Genomic DNA, 18,670 nt, shown 5'->3' on the forward strand with positions numbered 1-18,670 from the left:
TGGATATATGATTCTTGGCTGGCAGTTTTTTTCCTTCAAGGCTTTATATATGTCATCCCATTGCCTTCTTGCCTGCATGGTTTCTGCTGAGTAGTCCAAGTTTACTCTTATTGACTCTCTTTTGTAGATGACTTTTTGTTTATCCCTAGCAGCTCTTAAAATTTTCTCTTTATCTTTGGTTTTGGCAAGTTTGATTATAGTATGTCTTGGTGACTTTCTTTTGGGATCTGCCTTATATGGGGTTCTATGAGCATCTTGGATGGGTATCTTGTCATCTTTCACGATATCAGGGAAGTTTTCTGCCAACAAATCTTCAACAATTCTCTCTACATTTTCTGTTATCCCCCCCATTCTGGTACTCAAAGCACTCGTAGGTTAGTCCTGTTGATAGAATCCCACATAATTCTTAGCGTTTCTTCATTTTTTAAAATCCTTTTATCTGATTTTTCCTCAAATAAGTTTGTGTCAAGTGCTTTGTCTTCAATCTAACTAATTCTGACTTCCATTGCCTCAATTCTGCTCCTATGACTTTCTGTTGAGTTGTCAAATTCTGAAATTTTATTGTTTATCTTCTGGATTTCTGATTGCTGTCTCTCTATGGATTCTTGAAACCTGTTAAATTTGTCATTATGCTCTTCTCTAATCTTTTTAATTTCCTCTATTATGTGTTCTGCATTTTGCGTAATTTCCCTTCTAATTTCTTGAAGAGTTCTGTACATTAATCTTTTGTATTCTGCCTCCGGTAATTCCAACAAATTTTCCTCCTCTGGAAAATTTCTAGATTCTTTATTTTGGGAGCTTGCTGAAGCCATCATGGAATTCCTTTTTATGTGATTTGATATTGACTGTTGACTCTGGGACATCAAGAAGTTATTATATTTATTTATTTTATGTTTGCTTACTGTGTCCTAGCTTCTTGTTTTGTTTTGATATGCCCAAATAGGCTGCTTGTATGAGCTAGTTTGATTATTAGCACCCTCGAAGCTCTAACGTCCTGTAACCAGGTGGTTAGATCTGTTACTAAGTATGTGAGCCTAGGAGTTCGCCCACTCCTCCTGTATGGATTCAGCTCAGGTGCCCACGTAGATAGCCACCAAGTGTGTGGTGTAGGCTCTCACCTACAGTCCTAGACAGGCATGGGTGTCTGGTGTAGGCACAGACATCTGGCTGCAACAGGGGATCACACCTGAGCAAGGCAGGAGGCTGAAGGCCACCCCCAAGTGTCCAGGAGGAAGGTGTGTCCCTGTTCCCTAGAGCGCACAGGTGGGTGGGTTTTGCAGCTGGACTGTGAGCACCCAATGCTGTTTGCTGTAAGCACTGGGGGCACCTCTTATTCTTGGGCCCCTATCACAAGTGACTGGGTGGCATGGGTGGAGCCACCAGTCCTCAGGCCCCTGATGTCGGTAAGTGAAGACCTTGCTTAATGGGCAGAGCAGTGTCAAATGTCACGAGCCTACCACTGCACAGCTGAAACAGTTTAAGTTAGACTTTAGGTATATACCGTTAAACTGTGGTAATGAGGGCCTATGCTGTTGAAATGGGCCCACACAAGTCTCTGCAGGGGGAAAGGCCCTCAAAGTCTGTGGATCCCTTATGCCTGTGCCTAGGCAAAGGAGCTGTGCCTACCCTGGGTTCCTGCCTTAGGGGAGCCAGGAGTTTATTTTTTCCCATTTGTTAATTTGTTCACTCTCCAAGGCCGGGAGAATGGCTCAGGGTGTGTGACGGATCCTACTTCTGGCCCAGGGGACTCGGCAACTGCTGAAGCCGGTCTGGGACCCAGTGCAGAGCAGGGAGCAGGGAGGTAGATGGGAGAGAGGTTTTTCCCTAAGGGGGTTGTTTTTGATCCACGCAGTAGGCCGTACGTAAGTACTTATCTTTCGCCGATCGAGGGCTGCTTCTCACTGGTTCTGGGTGGCCAAGTAAAGTTTCTGGCACTGGGTCTCTCCCGGTGCGGAAAACGTGCCTTCTGAGCACCACTGCTTGCCTGCCTCACCGCTCACACATGAGCTGATCAGGCCTGAAGGGCTCAGGCTCTCACTGGGCCAGGTCTGGCAACTCCTCACTGCTTCCGCACTGTCTCTCCCTCCCCCTGCCACTCAGTCCACTTCCTCAACTTTGGCTTAGATGTTCAGGGCTCCTAAACTGTCGTGTATAATTGATTCACTTTTTTTTCCGGGTCTTTGGTATAAGAGAGTCCACCGGAAGCATTTGACTACTCCATCTTGGCCCTACCTCCTCTCAGAGTCTCTTCTGACATCCATTTTGATCTTTTAATTCTTTCCTGTCTTTTTAACGACTTCTTGTTTTCTTCACGTATGATGTCCTTAATGTCATTCCACAACTCATCTGGTCTTCAGTCATTAGTGTTCAAGGCGTCAAATCTATTCTTGAGATGGTCTTTAAAATCAGCTGGGATATGCTCAAGGTTGTACTTTGGCTTTCATGGACTTGTTCTAATTTTCTTCAACTTCAGCTTGAACTTGCATATGAGCAATTGATAGTCTGTTCCGCAGTCAGCCCCTGGCCTTGTTCTTTCTGATGATATTTTTTCCATCGTCTCTTTCACAGATGTAGTCGATTTGACTCCTATGTATTCTGCCTGGTGAGGTTCATGTGTATAGTGGTCGTTTAAGGTATTTGCAATGAAGAAGTCACTGGTGTTGCAAAATTCTATCATGCAATCTCTGGCATGGTTTCTATTACCAAGGCCATATTTTCCAACTACCGATCCTTCTTTGTTTCCAGTCTTATGCATTCCACTCACCAGTAATTATCAATGCATCCTGATTGCACGTTTGATCAATTTCAGACTGAAGAAGTTGGTAAAAATCTTCAGCTTCTTCATCTCTAGCCTTAGTGGCTGGTGCATAAATTTGAAAATAGTCATATGAACTGACTTTCCTTGTAGGCGTACGGATATTATCCTATCACTGACAGCACTGTACCTTAGAACAGATTTTGAAATATTCTTTTTGACAATGAACACAATGCCATTCCTCTTCAGGTTATCATTCCCAGCATAGTTGACCATATGATTGTCAGATTCAAGATGGCCAATATCAGTCCATGTCAGCTTACTAACGCCTAGGATATCAATGTTTATGCATTCCATTTCATTTTTGACAATTTCCAATTTTCCTAGATTCATACTTCATACATTCCACGTTCTGATTAGTAATGGATGTTTGCAGCTGTTTCTTCTCATTTTGAGTCGTGCCACATCAGCAAATGAAGGTCCTAAAAGCTCTATCCAGTCATTAAGGTCAACTCTTTTGAGGAGGCAGCTCTTCCCTAGTCATCTTTTGAGTGCCCTTCCACCCGAGGGGCTCATTTCTGGCACCGCATCAGACAATGTTCCACTGCTATTCATAGGGTTTTCACAGGCTAATTCTTTACAGAAGTAGACCGCCAGGTTCTTCTTGTTAGTCTTAGTCTGGAAGCTCAGCTGAAACCTGTCAGCCATGGGTGACCCTACTGGTATTTGAATACTGGTGGCAAAGCTTCCAGCATCACAGTGACACGCAAGCCTCCAAAGCAGGACAAACTGACAGACGCTTGGGGGAAGGAGGATATATAGATGGAAAATAAGTACATGGAAAGATATTCAACATCATTAACCACTAGGGAAATGCAAATGAAAACCACAATGTGACATCATTACAGACCTATCAGAATGGCTAAAATAAGAACTACTAATAACATCAAATGTTGATGAGGATGTGGAGAAACTGGATTACTGAGACACAGCTGGTGGGAATCTAAAATGGTACAGCCACTCTAGAAAATGGGCTGACAAGTTTCTTATAAAACTAAACAAGTAACTACTATACGACCTAACAATCATACTCGTGAGCATTTATTCTAGAGTAATGAAAACTTATGCTCATCCTCCCAAAACTGCACATGAATATTCACAGCAGCTTTATTTGTAATAGCCCCAAACTGGAAATGACCCAGATATCCTTCAATGGATGAATGGTTAAACAAACTGTGATATCATGGAATACTATTTAGCAACGAAAAGGAACAAACTATTGATATACACAATAATTTGGATAAAGCTCAGAGTGAAAAAAAAAAAGCCGATTTAAAAAGGTTACATGCAGTATGATCAACTTACATAACATTCTTGAATACTAGAGAAATTACAGAAATAAAAACCAGATTAGTGGTTTTTAGGGAGAGGGGGCAATGGGAGGTATATACAGCTATAACAGAGCAACAGAAATCCTCGTGGTGATGGAACTGTTCTGTATCTTGACTATATCAATGTTGATATCCTGATTGTGATGTTGTACTATGGTTTTGCCAGATATTATCATTGGGGGAAACTGGATAAAGGATACAGAAGATCTCCGTGTATTATTTCTTACAACTGCATGTGCAGTTACCTCAAAATCAAATTTTAACTTAAAAAGATGTAACGGTCATAAACATTTATTCCATTTCTATTCTCTCCCTGACCCTCCCTACCCCACCTGTTGTTGCTAAGCTGATTGTCAACTCATAGTGATCCAGTGTGACTGAGGAGAACTGCCCCATAGGATTTCCCAGACTGTAATCTTTATGGGAGCAGATCAGCGGGACTTCCTCCTGCAGAACAGCTGGGGGGGTTCAAACCAACAACCCCTTGGTTAGTCGCGGAGCTGCTTAACAATTGTGCAACCAGTCCTCTTTCCCCCTGCCCCACCTAGGAATCTAGAAACAGCTGCAGGGTGGGAGACCCAGGCTTATTCAAGGCTTGAGGATCTTCCCTTCACTTTCTTTAGGGCACTAAAAAAGTAATGAATTAGTGGATGCTTTACACTTCAAACTGAGAATTACATGGCCACATTCCTTCACTGTCTTCCATCACCACAACTCTGAGTTCTGCAAGTTTAGAGGTCCTGATCCCCAAAGGGGACAGAGTCACCAGGAAGCCCAGCAAGGGGCCCATTGAACTACATGCTACGGCTGCTGCCTGGGCACTTTAGGATCCTTGTGTTCAGGAACGAGCAAGTAAGACAAGGAGTGACCATCTTGTTGGGGTAATCAACCTGGCCAGCAGAAGGAGGTAGGGTAGACAGGAATACAAGTGGAACTCAGGGGGCCCACTTGGTACCTCTCGGCACTTCTTGCCCAATTGTGTCTGTGAACGGACAAGCGCTAGCAACTCCACCTTGAAAGAAATATGGTGACCAAAGGGCTCAGATCCCTCAGGCATGAAGATCTGGGTCATGCCGTCAGTTGAGCTACTGAGACCAGCGGAAGACATAGCAGGCCGCAAGAGGGGTTTAGGACTGAAAATGGAGGAGGGAGATGATCAGGTGTAGCCCTAAAACCCACTGGAGCACCGGGGACTGGACTTCGTCGCACTTACCGCCCTCTTCCAAGTGTGCCCTCAGGGCCTTGCTCAGTCACCGTGCAGGGGCTTCACCGAGATGAGGGCCCGAAAGCTGAGGCCAGCCCTGAAGGAACTAAGAGCTGGAGGGTCTTGGAAGCTGTGCAGCGAGTCCTTTCTTGAAAAGAGACCGAATAGTGTGGTGCCTGCACCTCCAAGTCCGCCATGTGGCGCCCTTTTTCCTTAGGGCAGAGGCGGCTACAGAAGCACAAGTTCTACTGCGGAAACATATTCCAAGCGTCTGCGAGCTTAGTCTCTGCTGAGGTCCCATTGGCTGATGCAAGTCACGTGGTCTGGCCCAAAATCACGTGGAGAGGAGGGATCAACTCCGCCCACCTGGACGCCATGGAGGGGCTGGGAGTGGCAAATTGATACCAATAGCTACGGCCCCTACACAATCTACAGTCTTAAAAGCCTTTTGTAACCAGCGGAGCTCTGGCCGCACTAGTTATACTTACCACCTGCCCAGGAGAGCAGGGACACCAGGCCAAAAAGCACCCCAGACAGCCCCCAGAGGATAGTCACGTGACTGAAAAGCACAAGTTGGTCGGTAGTTGTGCTCACGACCTGCAGGAGTCGAACCTGCGGCTTCGGGATCTGAAAGGCCACACGAAACCCAAAGTAACCACTTCGCCGTCCTCCCAAAGTCCCTGCCAGGCGGCTCTGGGCCCTGGGCGCATGTCGGCCTGGAGGATCAATAGCAATTTGGGGCACTGACTGGGGTGCCATATGCCCAGCTGGATGAGCGCTGAGCTGCTGGTTGCTTCCCGGTCCTTTGGGAAGCCACACACAAAGCACTTAGCACTGGAGCCGGGCCATTCTCTGGACATTCCCTTCCTCCTCCTCTTGGTGGAGCCTGGCACTCCAGCTTCTTCGGCCAGTTCCTCCTGCCCTGTGCAGGCGATCCTGCGAGGGTGGACGCTGCGAGGCCCACCCAACCTGAGAGGCGCTGCCCCGTGTCCTTGGGGAAACGCTTCCCTTGCCTTTGCTTCCTCTGCTCCCTGGTGACCTACTCGCTGGTGGGGGCCGTCCTCGTCTCTGCCATTGAGGGCGGCCAGAACCTCGGGGCAGACGATTAGGAGTTTGAGGAGTTCTTAGAGAAGCTCTGCAACATCTTGAAATGCAGCAGAACAGGTAAGTGGCTCACCTGGGCAGGGCGGGCATTTTCCCAGTGGGCAGAGGCATCCCCAGAGAGCAGAGGTCTGCCTTGTAGGAGGCTGGGTCCTTCCCACTTCTGAGTAGCCTTAGACAAGTGACTTCACCTTTCTGAGCCTCAGTTTTCTCTGTAAAATGGGGAGAATAAGGGCCTGTCAGGGTTGCTGTGAAGATGGGTTGACAGAATGTACGTGCAGCACTGAGCACACAGTATGTGCTCTGGAAGGCCCAGTTCCCTCCCCTTTGCCTCAGCTCCCAGCCCCACCCCAATCAGCAGGCTTGGGGAACATGGATTGCTAGAGTTGGGTGGGGTGGGGTGCATAGGGAGCAGTTTTGGGGCTGGAGTTCCTAGGCAGCTCCTCAAAATGGCTGATCCACCCCATGATTTGGTTTGCAGGGATCAGAGTTGAAGGCAAGTCCAAGCTGGGCTTGGACCCCCAGGACAATCAGCCTGCCCTCTTTACTCTCCCACTTGTTATTTCTAAAGTTTTTTCTCTTGTCAGACTGGGTGAGGAGAGAAGAGGGATGAGAAGAACTTGGGGACCTGGTTCTAGTCCGGGTTGCTGTGTGATTTGGGGCAGCACCCTTGCCCTCTCTGGGTCTCAGTCTGTGGGAGAGAAGGGGGCCCATAGTCTCAGGCCTGCCAGTCACAAGGACCCTGTGGGAAGCAGATGAGATCATGAACATGAAGCCTCTTTGGAAAGCAGAAAACGCTTTATATGTTTCCTGATTGCATTTCATTTGTAATGTATTATACTTCATTTGTATTTAGTCATTGATTCCCCCTCTGCCCTGTTCCCCAAAGGAAGCTTGCAGAGGTGTATTCAGCCCAGTCAGGGGGAGAACAGTGTCCAGGAAGCCCCCTTTCCCCAGCTGTGTAGACCAGTATGGTGGGTCCTCTGTGTGGCAGGTCCTCAGTATGGCCGGCCTTCAGTATGGCAGGCCCTTAGGAAGGCAGGCCCTCAGTGTGGCAGGCCCTCAGTGTGTGGGTCCCCAGTGTGGCGGGCCCTCAGTATGGTGAGTCCTCAGGAAGGTGGGTGTTCAGTGTGGCAAGCCCTCAGTGTGGCGGGCCCTCAGCAGTATGGTGGGTCCTCAGGAAGGTGAGTGTTTAGTGTGGCAAGCCCTCAGCGTGGCGGGCTCTCAGTGTGGCAGGCCCTCAGTATGGCCGGCCTTCAGTATGGCAGGCCCTTAGGAAGGCAGGCCCTCAGTGTGGCAGGCCTCAGTATGGTGGGTCCTCAGGAAGGTGGGTGTTCAATGTGGCGGGCCCTCAGCATGGCGGGCCCTCAGTGCAGTAGGCCCTCAGCGTGGCAGGCCCTCTGTGTGGCAGGCCCTCAGCATGGCGGGCCCTCAGTGCAGCAGGCCCTCAGCGTGGCAGGCCCTCTGTGTGGCAGGCCCTCAGCATGGCGGGCCCTCAGTGTGGCAGGCCCTCAGCATGGCGGGCTTTCAGTGTGGTGGGCTCTCAGCATGGCAGGCCCTCAGCGTGACAAGTCCTCAGTGTGGCAGGCCCTCAGCGTGACAGGTCCTCAGCATGGCAGGCCCTCAGGAAGGCAGGCCCTCAGTGTAGTGGGCCCCAGTATGGCAGGTAATCAGGGTGGCATGCCCTCAGGAAAGCGGGCCCTCAGTATGGTGAGCCCTCAGGAAGGTGGTCCCTCCATGTGGTGGGCCCTCAGTGTGACTGCTTACAGCTGTTCCCACAGGCTGGACCTTGCTTTGTGAGCAGGTCCTTTTAGCTGGGGATGACTAGAACCTGGTCAAGGGACACAGTCTCCTCTCCGTGGAGGGTCCTACTCCCTGTCTCTGCATCTGGGGCAAATGGACACACACCTACTTGGCTGACCTGGGAGATGTCATCACCACCAGTTTGGACACTCCCAGCCATCACAGGGTCCCAGACTTTCAGCAAGTTTGGGGCTCTCAAAGCCAGGCCACACATCAGAATCGTCCAGGGAGCTTGTTTAAAATACATGTTCCCAGGCTCTGCCCCAAAACCACTAAATCAGATCTCCGGGGCTGGGCTGGAACTCTCGTTTTAAAAGCTTTCAAAATGATTCTGATGCACAGCATGGTATGGCAAACACAGAGCTGGTTTGATCCCCATTTTGTCAGAATTTTGTTGAAGATTATAATGCTCAGTAAGCGTAGCTAAGTGCAGACCTTGGGCCGAGCACTTTTCATGCCTGATCTCACTTAATCCTCACAACCACCCTATGAGGTGGGTATGAATTGTTGTCTCCCTTTTACAGATCAGGAAACTGAGGCATGGGGAGGTTAAGCAACTTGCCCCAGGTCACAGACTAGACAGTGGAGCCAGGGATGCAGCCCCAGGCACTTGGACTGCAGAGCCAGAGCTTTAAGCCACCTTGTCGTGCTACCTCCCTGATGGGGAAACTGAGGCTCAGAAAGCAGCCTCTTCTCCATGGCTGCAGGACCTGGTCAGGGTCAGAGCTGGGTCTGGGCTCCCAGGCTGGTGCCATTCAAATGAGTAGTGCCCTCCTGCTGTGTGCCAGGCTCGGTGTCATCCTAGTTTGGCCACACCAGAGACGGGTGACTTTTCTCATCCCAAAGTCCACCGACCACCCAGCCCAACAGAACCACTGGGAATCTCCCTGAGAAATCAGGGCCCTAGTCCTGCTCTTGGCCCTGGGAGGGACATCTTGGAAGCCAAGACTTTGGAGCCCTGGAAGAGGCATGCTCAGGCAGCTGGTGCCCACAGGTCTAAGTCTGATGACCAAATTCCATCAGCCTTAATGGCCTTGAGGGAGCGGGGACAGTTGGCATCCATTTGACAGCTTGCACTTCATAAAAGCCTTTTGGCTTTCAGTTCTCAAGAACCCAGTGAGAGACACAAAGCAGAAGTTATCCTTTTAAAAGGTGAAAGAAACAGAGGTTTGGCAAGTTAAGAAAGCCCCACAAGGCTGCACAGCCAGTCCATGGCCACCCCGGACCCTGTGGGCACTCAGTTGAGTGCTTTTCTCACAGGGCAGGGTGGCCTAATCCCTGCAGGGACCAGAGGCAGGACCTCACCTGCAGAAACATCCTGAAGGTGGGCTGTGAGAGCTGAGCTTTGGTGTGGGTGGGGGCACAGGACAGGGAGCTGCTGGTTACTCGCTCGGGAAGATGCCGTCCACTTTGCCTGGGCGGGACTGTCTTGAAGGGTGGGACCATGCCTACTCACTCTGATTGTCTCTTTCTTGAGTTGAGGAAAGCAGGAAGCAGAGTCTCTGGAGGCTGCTGCTGAAGGTGAAGCCCCAGTGGCTGGCCAGGTTCTCAGACTGGTTCTTCCTGAGCGCGCTCTTTTTCTGCTGCACAGTGTTCACCACTGTGGGTAAGTTCAAGGGCAAGGGCAAGGGCAAGGGCAGGCCTGTCCTGTGGCCGCCTTCTGCCCCCAAACCACAGTTTGCCTGGAAGGGAGACCAGCGGGAAGCAGGAGGCTAGGGACTCCTAGGTGGGGGTGCTGGATTGTTCACTCATTTAGTGCAAGATACGCTTGTGGAGTACCTACTCTGCCAGCGTGTGGCATGTGTGGGCAGGCACTGTCCCAGACCAGCAGATGCAGCAGTGAACAGGGCTGCCACCGGTCACAGGACAGCTCTGTGTGAATTACAGAAGGGTACCCTTCTTCCAGGTGAGTACAGCCCCATGCCCGAGCAGAGGTCCCAGTGAGCAGGGCACAGGCTAGATCCCAGCCTTTTTCTGCCCTGTGGCTGATTGGGCTTGTGCAAAGCACGCACTGCCAACTGGACGTGGCTGCCCGGCAGTGAACAGAGCAGACATGGCCCTGCCTTCATGGCACCCCTGGGCAAGACAGAAGCCATCAGGGGCAACCACAGCGTGGTCAGTGCATGACGGTGATGTGCTCAGGGTATTCTGGGAGCAGAGAGTAGGGGCAGCTGTGAGAACATTTGAAAGCACCCCGGAGGGGCTGACAGCCATGCTGAGTCTTATAAGATGAGCAGGAGTTAGCAGGGTCGGGGAAGGTGGGGTGGGAAGAGGGTACTCCAGGCCACAAGGACAACATGAACAAAGGCTCATAGCAAGACAAATGCCAGGCATTGTAAGCAGGTTGAGTTAGAGGCAAAGAGAGGTGAGAGAGAGAGGTAGGGAGACCTGCAAGCTGGCAGAAAGAGTTGGGTTTATCCTGAGAACAGTGGGTAGCGTCCAAAGGGTTTGAAGCAAGGGAAGGACATGGTAGCTCAGTGTCCTAGAAAGATCACTCCAGCTGCAGCATGGGGGATGGACCAGAGACGGTAAGATGACAGCAGGGAGACCATCAGGCACAGCAGAGAAACCTTTGGGTCAGTGTCCTCCCCAGGCTGGGGCCCATCACTCAGTGCCTTCCCCCTTGGCCAGTGAAAAGGACTGGGCCCCCTCTGTTCAAGAGAGAAGGCACCAATCCTCAGAACTTGGCCCTGTCCCCTCACACTTGGAGCAGTGCTAGAGCCCAGTGGCTAGTGGGGACTCTGCAGGCTGGCTCCCTCCAGGTAGGGACATAGCCCCTCTTAGCCTTGTTCCTGGTCTGTGTCCCCTCCCAGGACTGCCTCTCAAGGTCAGCTGAGGACCATCAGTTAAGCGGCAGCCAGGATGCCATTAGCTAAACTAACAGAAAATCCAACCCAGTTAGCTTAAATTGCAAGGAAAATGTGTCATCTCACAAGTAAGAAGTCCAGTGGGAGGACAGCTCAGGGGCTGGTCAGTGTGCAGCTCAGCTGTGGCGTTGAGGCTCAGGTTCAGAGTCACCAGATGGCCACCACGGTCCGCATCCCCAGCTGCACCCAGCCACACCTAACAGAGAAGGGGCTGGCCGGCTCTTCCCAGGGGTGTCACAATCAGCAGGGAAACGCTTCCTGGAAGCTTCCATGGTCCCCTATCTACCCACAAGCCAGTCCCTGCAAGGGGATTGGATTACCAGGAGTGGCCACACCAGTCGGGATCTACATCGAAGTCGGAGGGGAGCAGAGGCTGCCCAGAGAAAATCAGGGTGCTCCAGGAAAGGAAGGGGTGGAAGGACGGCTGCTGGGTGAGCAACCACCGTGTCTGCTGCAACTCCCTTTACAAACGGACCGAGCTCTTACAAACCCCACCGGGTTTCTTTCAGAACTGGTCTCATTCACTCATGGCAGGAAGATGTCACAGGCAGAAAAAATAAGAACAATAGTTGCATGACTGAGCACTTCCTAGTGCTTACTGCTGACTGTATTAGCACATATATGCATCATATGAAACAGTAACGCCTTATACACATTGTCTGATTTCATGCTCACAACAACCCTATGAGGTAGGTGCTGTTGCTGTCCCATTTGGCAGGCGAGGGAGTTAAGGCTCTGCGAGGGAGTCCTTGCCAGCCAGACAGGGCAGAGCTGAGATCAAGCCCTAGGCTGAGCTTTCCAGGGGGGCCGACAGCTTGGGGGAGCACCTTGAGGGGACAGCAGTTGCAGGGGAGCAGAAACTACAAGGAGGATCCTGGAGATGAGCAAAGGGGCTGAGAGTTGGGGGCTTAGTTTGTCTTTTCTTCAAGAACCTATTAGGGGGATTGATTTAATGCAGGGCTTCTCTACCTTGGCACTACTGGCATTTTAAACTGGATAATCTGGCTGCGGGGGTGGGCTGCGCATTACAGGACGTGTAGCAGCATTCCTGGCCTCTGCCTACCCCCCAGTTCTAACAGATGTCTCCAGACATTGCCAGATGCCCCTTGGGGAGAAATCGCGCTTTGTTGAGACTGGCTGAGCTAATGCAATAGTTGTCAAAGTATGGTCCCTGGACCAGTAGCGTCCATTGGCATCCCCGGAGAGCTTTTAGAAATGCAAATTAATTCCCAGGCCCCATCCTAGACCTACTGAATCAAAAACTATGGATGTGGAGCCCAGCACTGGTGCTTTCACAAGTTCTCCAGGTGATTCTGATGATGCTGAAATGTGAAAAATGCCGATCTCACACGAGGTTGTCAGCGCTGGCCGCACATTCGAATCACCTGGGTGTCTTTTACAAGCTCCTGTGCCTGGACCCTACCCCAGAGCAATCAAGTTAGAAGCTCTGGGGACAGTGCCCAGGCATCAGTATTTTTCAGAGCTCTGCAGGTGATTCTAATGGTAGTCCAGGCTGTGAACCACTGATCTAATGGAAATGCATTAGCTTAAGCTTGGTTTAAATCTCAAGAAAGCTATTCTACTGCCCATCGTATGAGCTGATCAGGACACCATGCTGCCCGGTAATTACAGCTGGAGGAGGATGTTGGGGACTGTTCTGCACTGCTCGTAATCAGTAGCAGCGTTTGAAGGTCCCTCCGGTAATACTGCGTCCTGCCTTCCATCTCTGGGTTGCCTGAAATGTACCTGGACCTGATGTTGAGAAAGAGGTACCTGACAGGTGTGAGGTGGACCAATCCCCAGTCATTCCTATTGGGTCAGCCCCTTTGCATTAGAGAGTAAGTGCACAGGCTATTAAATACTCACAGGCTAAGTGGAGTGGACTCATTGTACTGGACTATATCAATGCATTATACAAAATGATATGATTTTCCATTATGTATTTCAGCATTCAGGAATTGGGAGAGTTAATATGGTCCCATTGTAGCAGCTGTGTGCTCTCTGAGACTTCCTTCCTTAATCCATTTTCCAGAATGCAGCTTTATCTTCTGGATGGTAAACATACCTCACCCAGAGGCAGCCAGAAAGACCCTCTGCCTATAACCCCTAACAGTCCCTCCCTCCACTCCCCCTACCCCTTTGCCAAGGAGAGGACTGAGTCGGGTGTGTGCTTCAGGGTAAGGCCTTCAGGCAATTGGTGGAGACCTTGACTGCTGTGGACTGTGTGACCCTGGGCAAGTCACTTGACTTCTCTGTGCCTTCATTCCCTGTCCACTAAATGTGGGTAAGAACACTGAATGCCAGCATTAGGAGTTCTGCTGTGCAAAGGCATGAGTCTTCCTCCACAAATCCTGTGTGTAAGAAACGCCACATTCTCTCCTTTAAATCAAAATGAGTCTGACTTGGTGCGCCTGTCCTGGAGGCTGGGGGGGTACTAGTGGGAGCCTCTCCTGACTTCCCTAGGGGTGCTTGGGAACTGGGGGCCTTATGCAGTCTCTGGAAAGTGGTCGGCCCCTTGTCTCCAGGCCCTCATGGCTCTCGGGGCCCATGCCAAGCTTGGGCATGGGAGTCTTTGCAGGTGCCCAGGGCCCGGGTGCCTCCAACCTTGTTGCCGGGTGAAAACCCCAGGTTTTGCTCGGCGTGACTTGTCACAGCCAATAAACAAGAGGCCGAGGTGGGAGATGAGGGAGACGCTGTTATTTCATTGCACAAGAAGAGGAGCACTCGGGGCTGCTGCTTCCAAGACTGCTCGCAGGCAGCTTGGGGAGGTGGGCTTTTATAGAGAGCAGACAAGGAAGTGTAAATTCAGTGTGAATATCCAGGATTGACATTCACGCAGGTGCTCAGAGCTTGAGGATGACTACGCATTTTCTTTAGACAAGGGTTCGATCCCCCAGGATGGAGGAAGGGGTGGATTTGCTTTCATTAGGTTGTTAAGTCTCCACCCAGGGGCGGGTTGAGGCCACTATGGCCCGTTCTGTGGTTATCTTGTCAAGGCCGATTTCAGAAGAAAGTGCAGCTCATTCTGCTCTGTGTATGAGGATAAGCCAGAGCAGGTGTCTCTTTGAAGGACTGGCTCTGAGGTTGCCTGCCTCAACCTCACTGAGGTCCTGCCCCTCCAGTACGGGCTCCAGCGCCCTTCTCCCTCTTCTTCCCAGCTTCAGAGGACTTCTCCTCTCCCTTGTCCACAGCTAAGGCAGGCAACCAATGGTCCCTGTTTACCCTGGACCCCCTGGGTTTTAGCACCGAAAGTCCCATGTCCCGGGAGACCCCTTGGTCCCAGGTGACCCCAGCCTGTCGGTCATCCTGTCCACAGCCCACCTCTGTCTCCTTCCCCCTTCCTTTTCCTTAGGCTCCCGCAGGATCTCCTCTGGGGTTCTGGGCTTCTGCTGATGCCTGGGAGGGAGGCTCTCCTCTTCTGTAAACCCTGCTCCCCAAGGGGGTGGTACACAACTGCTGGAGCCCTTCAGGGAACAGGGAAGGGGAAATATAGGCAATCAAAACCCACTCTCTTGGCAGGTTGTCCTGCCCCACGGGACAAAGCTAGGTTTCAGATGCGAGATTTAACCACTGCAGCACCCCTACTCCTGAGCCCTGGTGCCTGTGTCTGTTGGGGCTTTGCTGCATCCTGTGGGACAGTGGACAGCCAAGCTCGAGGCTTTGCTTCCCTGTGAACCGGGAGCTCCTACAAGGCAAGGCCTCTGCTTGTTCCTCCTAGTATCCCCCGACCTCACGCACAAGTGTCTGGCATAAAGTCGGTCCTCACTAAATGTGAAATGAACGTATTCATTCATTCAACACATTTATTGATGTGCCAGGCACTGTTCTAGGTACTGGGGGTCCAGCGATGAATGAAACAGACAAAACCACTGTCCTGATGGAGTTTATGTTGGGAGAGACTGACAAGCAACAAATGTATAAGTGTTATGGAGAACAATAAAGGAGGGAAAGGAAGGGGGTGGGAAGGGTGGAGGCTGCATTTTGAAATGGGGTGGTCGGGGAAGATCCCCTGAGACGGTCACCTTTGAACAGAGAGTTGAAGGAAGGGAGGGAGTACGCCATATGGATATCTGGAGCAAGAATATTCTAGACAAAGCAAACAGATGAGGCCCTTACAAGGGCCACAGGCCCCCCCACCCCACCCCGGGACCCTGGTGAGGGTGGACAACTCAAGCACATGGATATTCCTGGATGGTGGAGCCTGAGGCTAGAGTTGGCCATAGGGAGCTGCAGCCTTGAGGAGGTTGGAGTTTAGCCATCCTAGGATTGGTCTTCAAATTAATTTACCTAATCAGGCTGTTTTTTCTTTTTCTGAATTAATCATCCTTTATGACACCAAAAGTTAAACACAGGTATTACATACAAAAGCTTTTCCTCTGCTTGTTGAAGTCATCGAAGCTTGCCCATCCCGCAAGATGCAACCATTTTCTTTTGGCTTTCTCTCTGCCCCCGCCCCTGTGTAGATGGGGGGGTGGGGGGTGGGCGGGGCTCCTGAAGAGCATGGGGGTGCCTCAGCGCCCCCTTTCCTTTGCTTGACTGACTGGTTCTCGCCAGTGAAAGGGTTCCGCCCTCAGGGACCATCTTGACCTAGGGGAGGTTGAGAGTGCTGGTTTGGGACAGCCCTGTGGGTTTGCATCCCAACTCCACCGCTGATCAAATGTACGTTCGTGGCCAACTCACTTCATTCCTCTGAGCGTGTTTCCCCATCTGTGTGTGGTGATAACAATACCTATCTATGAAGGTTGGTTGATGTCCAGCCCACAGTAAGTGCTCAAAAGGCTATTATCACCTCTCCAGAGACAGGACCCCAGCATTTCCCAGTCGCCCACTAAGTGTCTGGCACCGGGCTCATGTAATCTCTGTGACCAGTCAATATATCAGGTAGACACTGTCATCCCCATTTTACAGATACGCAACCTGAACACGGGAGCGGTCAAGTAACTTACTAGTACATGGCAGAGCTGGGATTCGAACCAAGGGCCATCAGATCCTAGATGCAGGGATCGTAACCACTTTACTGTCATTTATGGACATGTTTGTCTCATCTGCTAGACCACAAGTGGCTGAGGGTAGCCACTGTATCTTATTCATCTCCCATCTTTCTATCATTCCAAATACCATGCACATTGCTGTGTATACGGTTGGCACATAATAAATGCCTATTATATGGAAACAAACAGAGAGGCCCAGGCATATCAGAGAGGCCAAGGGTGGCTTCTTAAAAGCCAGTACCTCCTGTGGAGGATGAAGGGGGCTGTGGGCATGACTGTGACACCACCATCACCACCCTCTCACCTGTGCCCATTCTGTCCTTCCAGGTGAGCCCAGCCCATCCTCATGCAAATGCTCAGAAATGCCGATGGCCAAATGCAGGACAGTCAGCTTACTCCCAAACATGTGCTGGTCCCCTGCCAAGGACATTGTGGATCAAGGGTCTGGAAACGAGTTGCTCTTTATTCTAAAGAGAAGCGGGGTTTCACCCCATCCCCCTAAGCAGCCCTAATGCCAGCTAGGTGGATGAATACTTTAAGATGAATACTTGACAAACACATTGTGCAAAATGTCATGCCAAGGAGGGGAAATGGCAGAGGTCCTTTTCTGAGTGGGGGGTGGGGAGGAGAGGGTGTAGGGGAGATGACAGCCCCAGCTCTGTCTTCTTTTGCAGGTTACGGCCACGTCTGCCCCGTCACCAGGCTGGGCAAGTACTTGTGCCTACTCTGTGCACTCTTGGGCATCCCCCTCGTGTTCCTGGTCCTCATGGACACAGGCAACATCCTGGCAGCCATCTTATCGACGTCTTACAACAGCTTCCGGAAACTCCCTTTCCAGACCCCTCACATCCCCAAGTGGCGACCCTGAATGCTTTGCAAGAGAAGGCCTAATGCCAAGCCTGGAGATGAAGGTCATCATCAGTGCTGAGGAGCTGCCGGGCCTCACACCTGGCCAGGGCCCTCCAGCCCAGAGCCACAGAGCGGAACTGTTGGAGCGACTTCTTGCATGAGAGAAGCAGAACACGCTGCAGCTACCCCCCCCCAGGCATGGAAGGGAGCAGCTTGTGCCCTGAGCTGGTGTCGGGGAGACTCTCCGCCTGCATCATCAGCGACCTGGATGAAGTCGGGTGACAGGTGGAGAGGTAGGATGTGCCCCTTGCCCTTATTGCCCTCATTGTGTTTGCCTGCATTGCCTGTGCGGCCACCGTTCTCCCCATCTGGGAGGAGCAGCTGGCCTTCGAGGACGCCTTTTACTTCTGCTTTGTCACCCTGACCACCATCGGGTTTGGGGATATCGTTCTGGAGCACCCAAACATCTTCATGTTCTTCCCCATTTATATTATTGCTGGGATGGGGATTGTGTGTATTGCTTCCAAGTTGGTGCAAAACAGGTTGATTCACATCTGCAAAAAGCTCATGCTGTTCTTTGCAGGAGGGAAGTTCTACCACCGTTAAAAAGTGACGGGCCGCTGTCTCGTGGGACAGACACTGGCCAAGCGAGTTTCCTCGGCTTGTCTTTTGGGACAGAGTGGGTAGAACTGGTGGCACTGTGGCCTGTCATACCTTGGGGCTGGGAGACAAAGCCTGCGTGAGGACTCATGGGGTCACCATGAGTCTGAATTGACAGCAACGAACAACAACAACACGTTATGCAAATATTTCAGTTGTGAAACCCTGCAGCCATCTGGTCAATGCCCTTCCTATCAGGACATTAAGACACTGAAAGAAAGAAAACGAGCACCGTCCCCCAAAGTCCAATTAATTCCCTGTCTTCATTTTAAAACAGCACCACCTTATCTAGGTGAAACCTTATGGATGTCACTGATGTTCTTGTGACGCCACAAAAAGTTACACTTGTTCTTGGAATTTGTACTTGCAGCTGAATTAAACTCTTCCTAAGCTGCTCCCTGTTGACCCTTGATGAAACTCTGTGTGCACACCGTTGGCACATACTAAATGCTTATTATATAGAAACAAATGAAAGGAGAGGCGCAGACATCCCAGAGAGGACAAGGGTGGCTTCTTAAAAGCAAGTACCTTCTGTGGAGGATGAGCAAGGCTGTGGGCATGACTGTGATGCCACCCTCACCACCCTCTCACCTGTGCCCATCCTGTCCTTCCAGCTGTGCCCAGCCCATCCTTGTGCAAATGCTCAGAAATGGGATGGGGTGAAACCCTGCTTTACTTTGGAATAAGGAACAACTCATTTCCAGGCCCTTGATCCACAGTGTCCTTGGCAGGGGACCAAAGAGCTGGTCTGAGGGCTCCTTCTTCCCTTGAGTGACCTGCACAAATGCACACAGAATCAGCCCCATCCCAGCCCCCCACATTACATCCATGCTACTGAGTGGAATTGTAATCTGTGCTCACAGGGGCCTGTGGTCTCTCCTGATTGCCACAGTTTGTGTAGACCGCATTTCTCACTAATTGGCATCTGATTGGCACCCCTGAATGAATTGGCACATGAAAAGTGTTGACCCCTAACTGAATGGATTGGTACACAAAAGGGTTGGCACTCACTGGGTGGATACACTCCTGAGCTGTTCATGAATCAGTTG

General features: G+C 51.0%; 1 protein-coding gene across 1 annotated transcript in view; it reads left to right on the forward strand.

Moving 5' to 3' along the window:
* Window positions 1–17,567, forward strand: part of KCNK18 (potassium two pore domain channel subfamily K member 18) — a 43,906-nt gene extending 26,339 nt beyond the window's left edge. Inside the window, 6 exon segments of the mRNA XM_004374958.1 lie at window positions 5,850–6,080; window positions 6,281–6,514; window positions 9,732–9,860; window positions 16,787–17,021; window positions 17,023–17,146; window positions 17,148–17,567. Coding sequence (XP_004375015.1) covers window positions 5,850–6,080; window positions 6,281–6,514; window positions 9,732–9,860; window positions 16,787–17,021; window positions 17,023–17,146; window positions 17,148–17,567 — 1,373 coding nt within the window.
* The last annotated feature ends 1,103 nt before the right edge of the window (window positions 17,568–18,670 follow it).

The sequence above is a fragment of the Trichechus manatus genome, unplaced genomic scaffold (genome assembly GCF_000243295.1).
Source record: "Trichechus manatus latirostris isolate Lorelei unplaced genomic scaffold, TriManLat1.0 scaffold00031, whole genome shotgun sequence".
Lineage (NCBI taxonomy): Eukaryota > Metazoa > Chordata > Mammalia > Sirenia > Trichechidae > Trichechus > Trichechus manatus.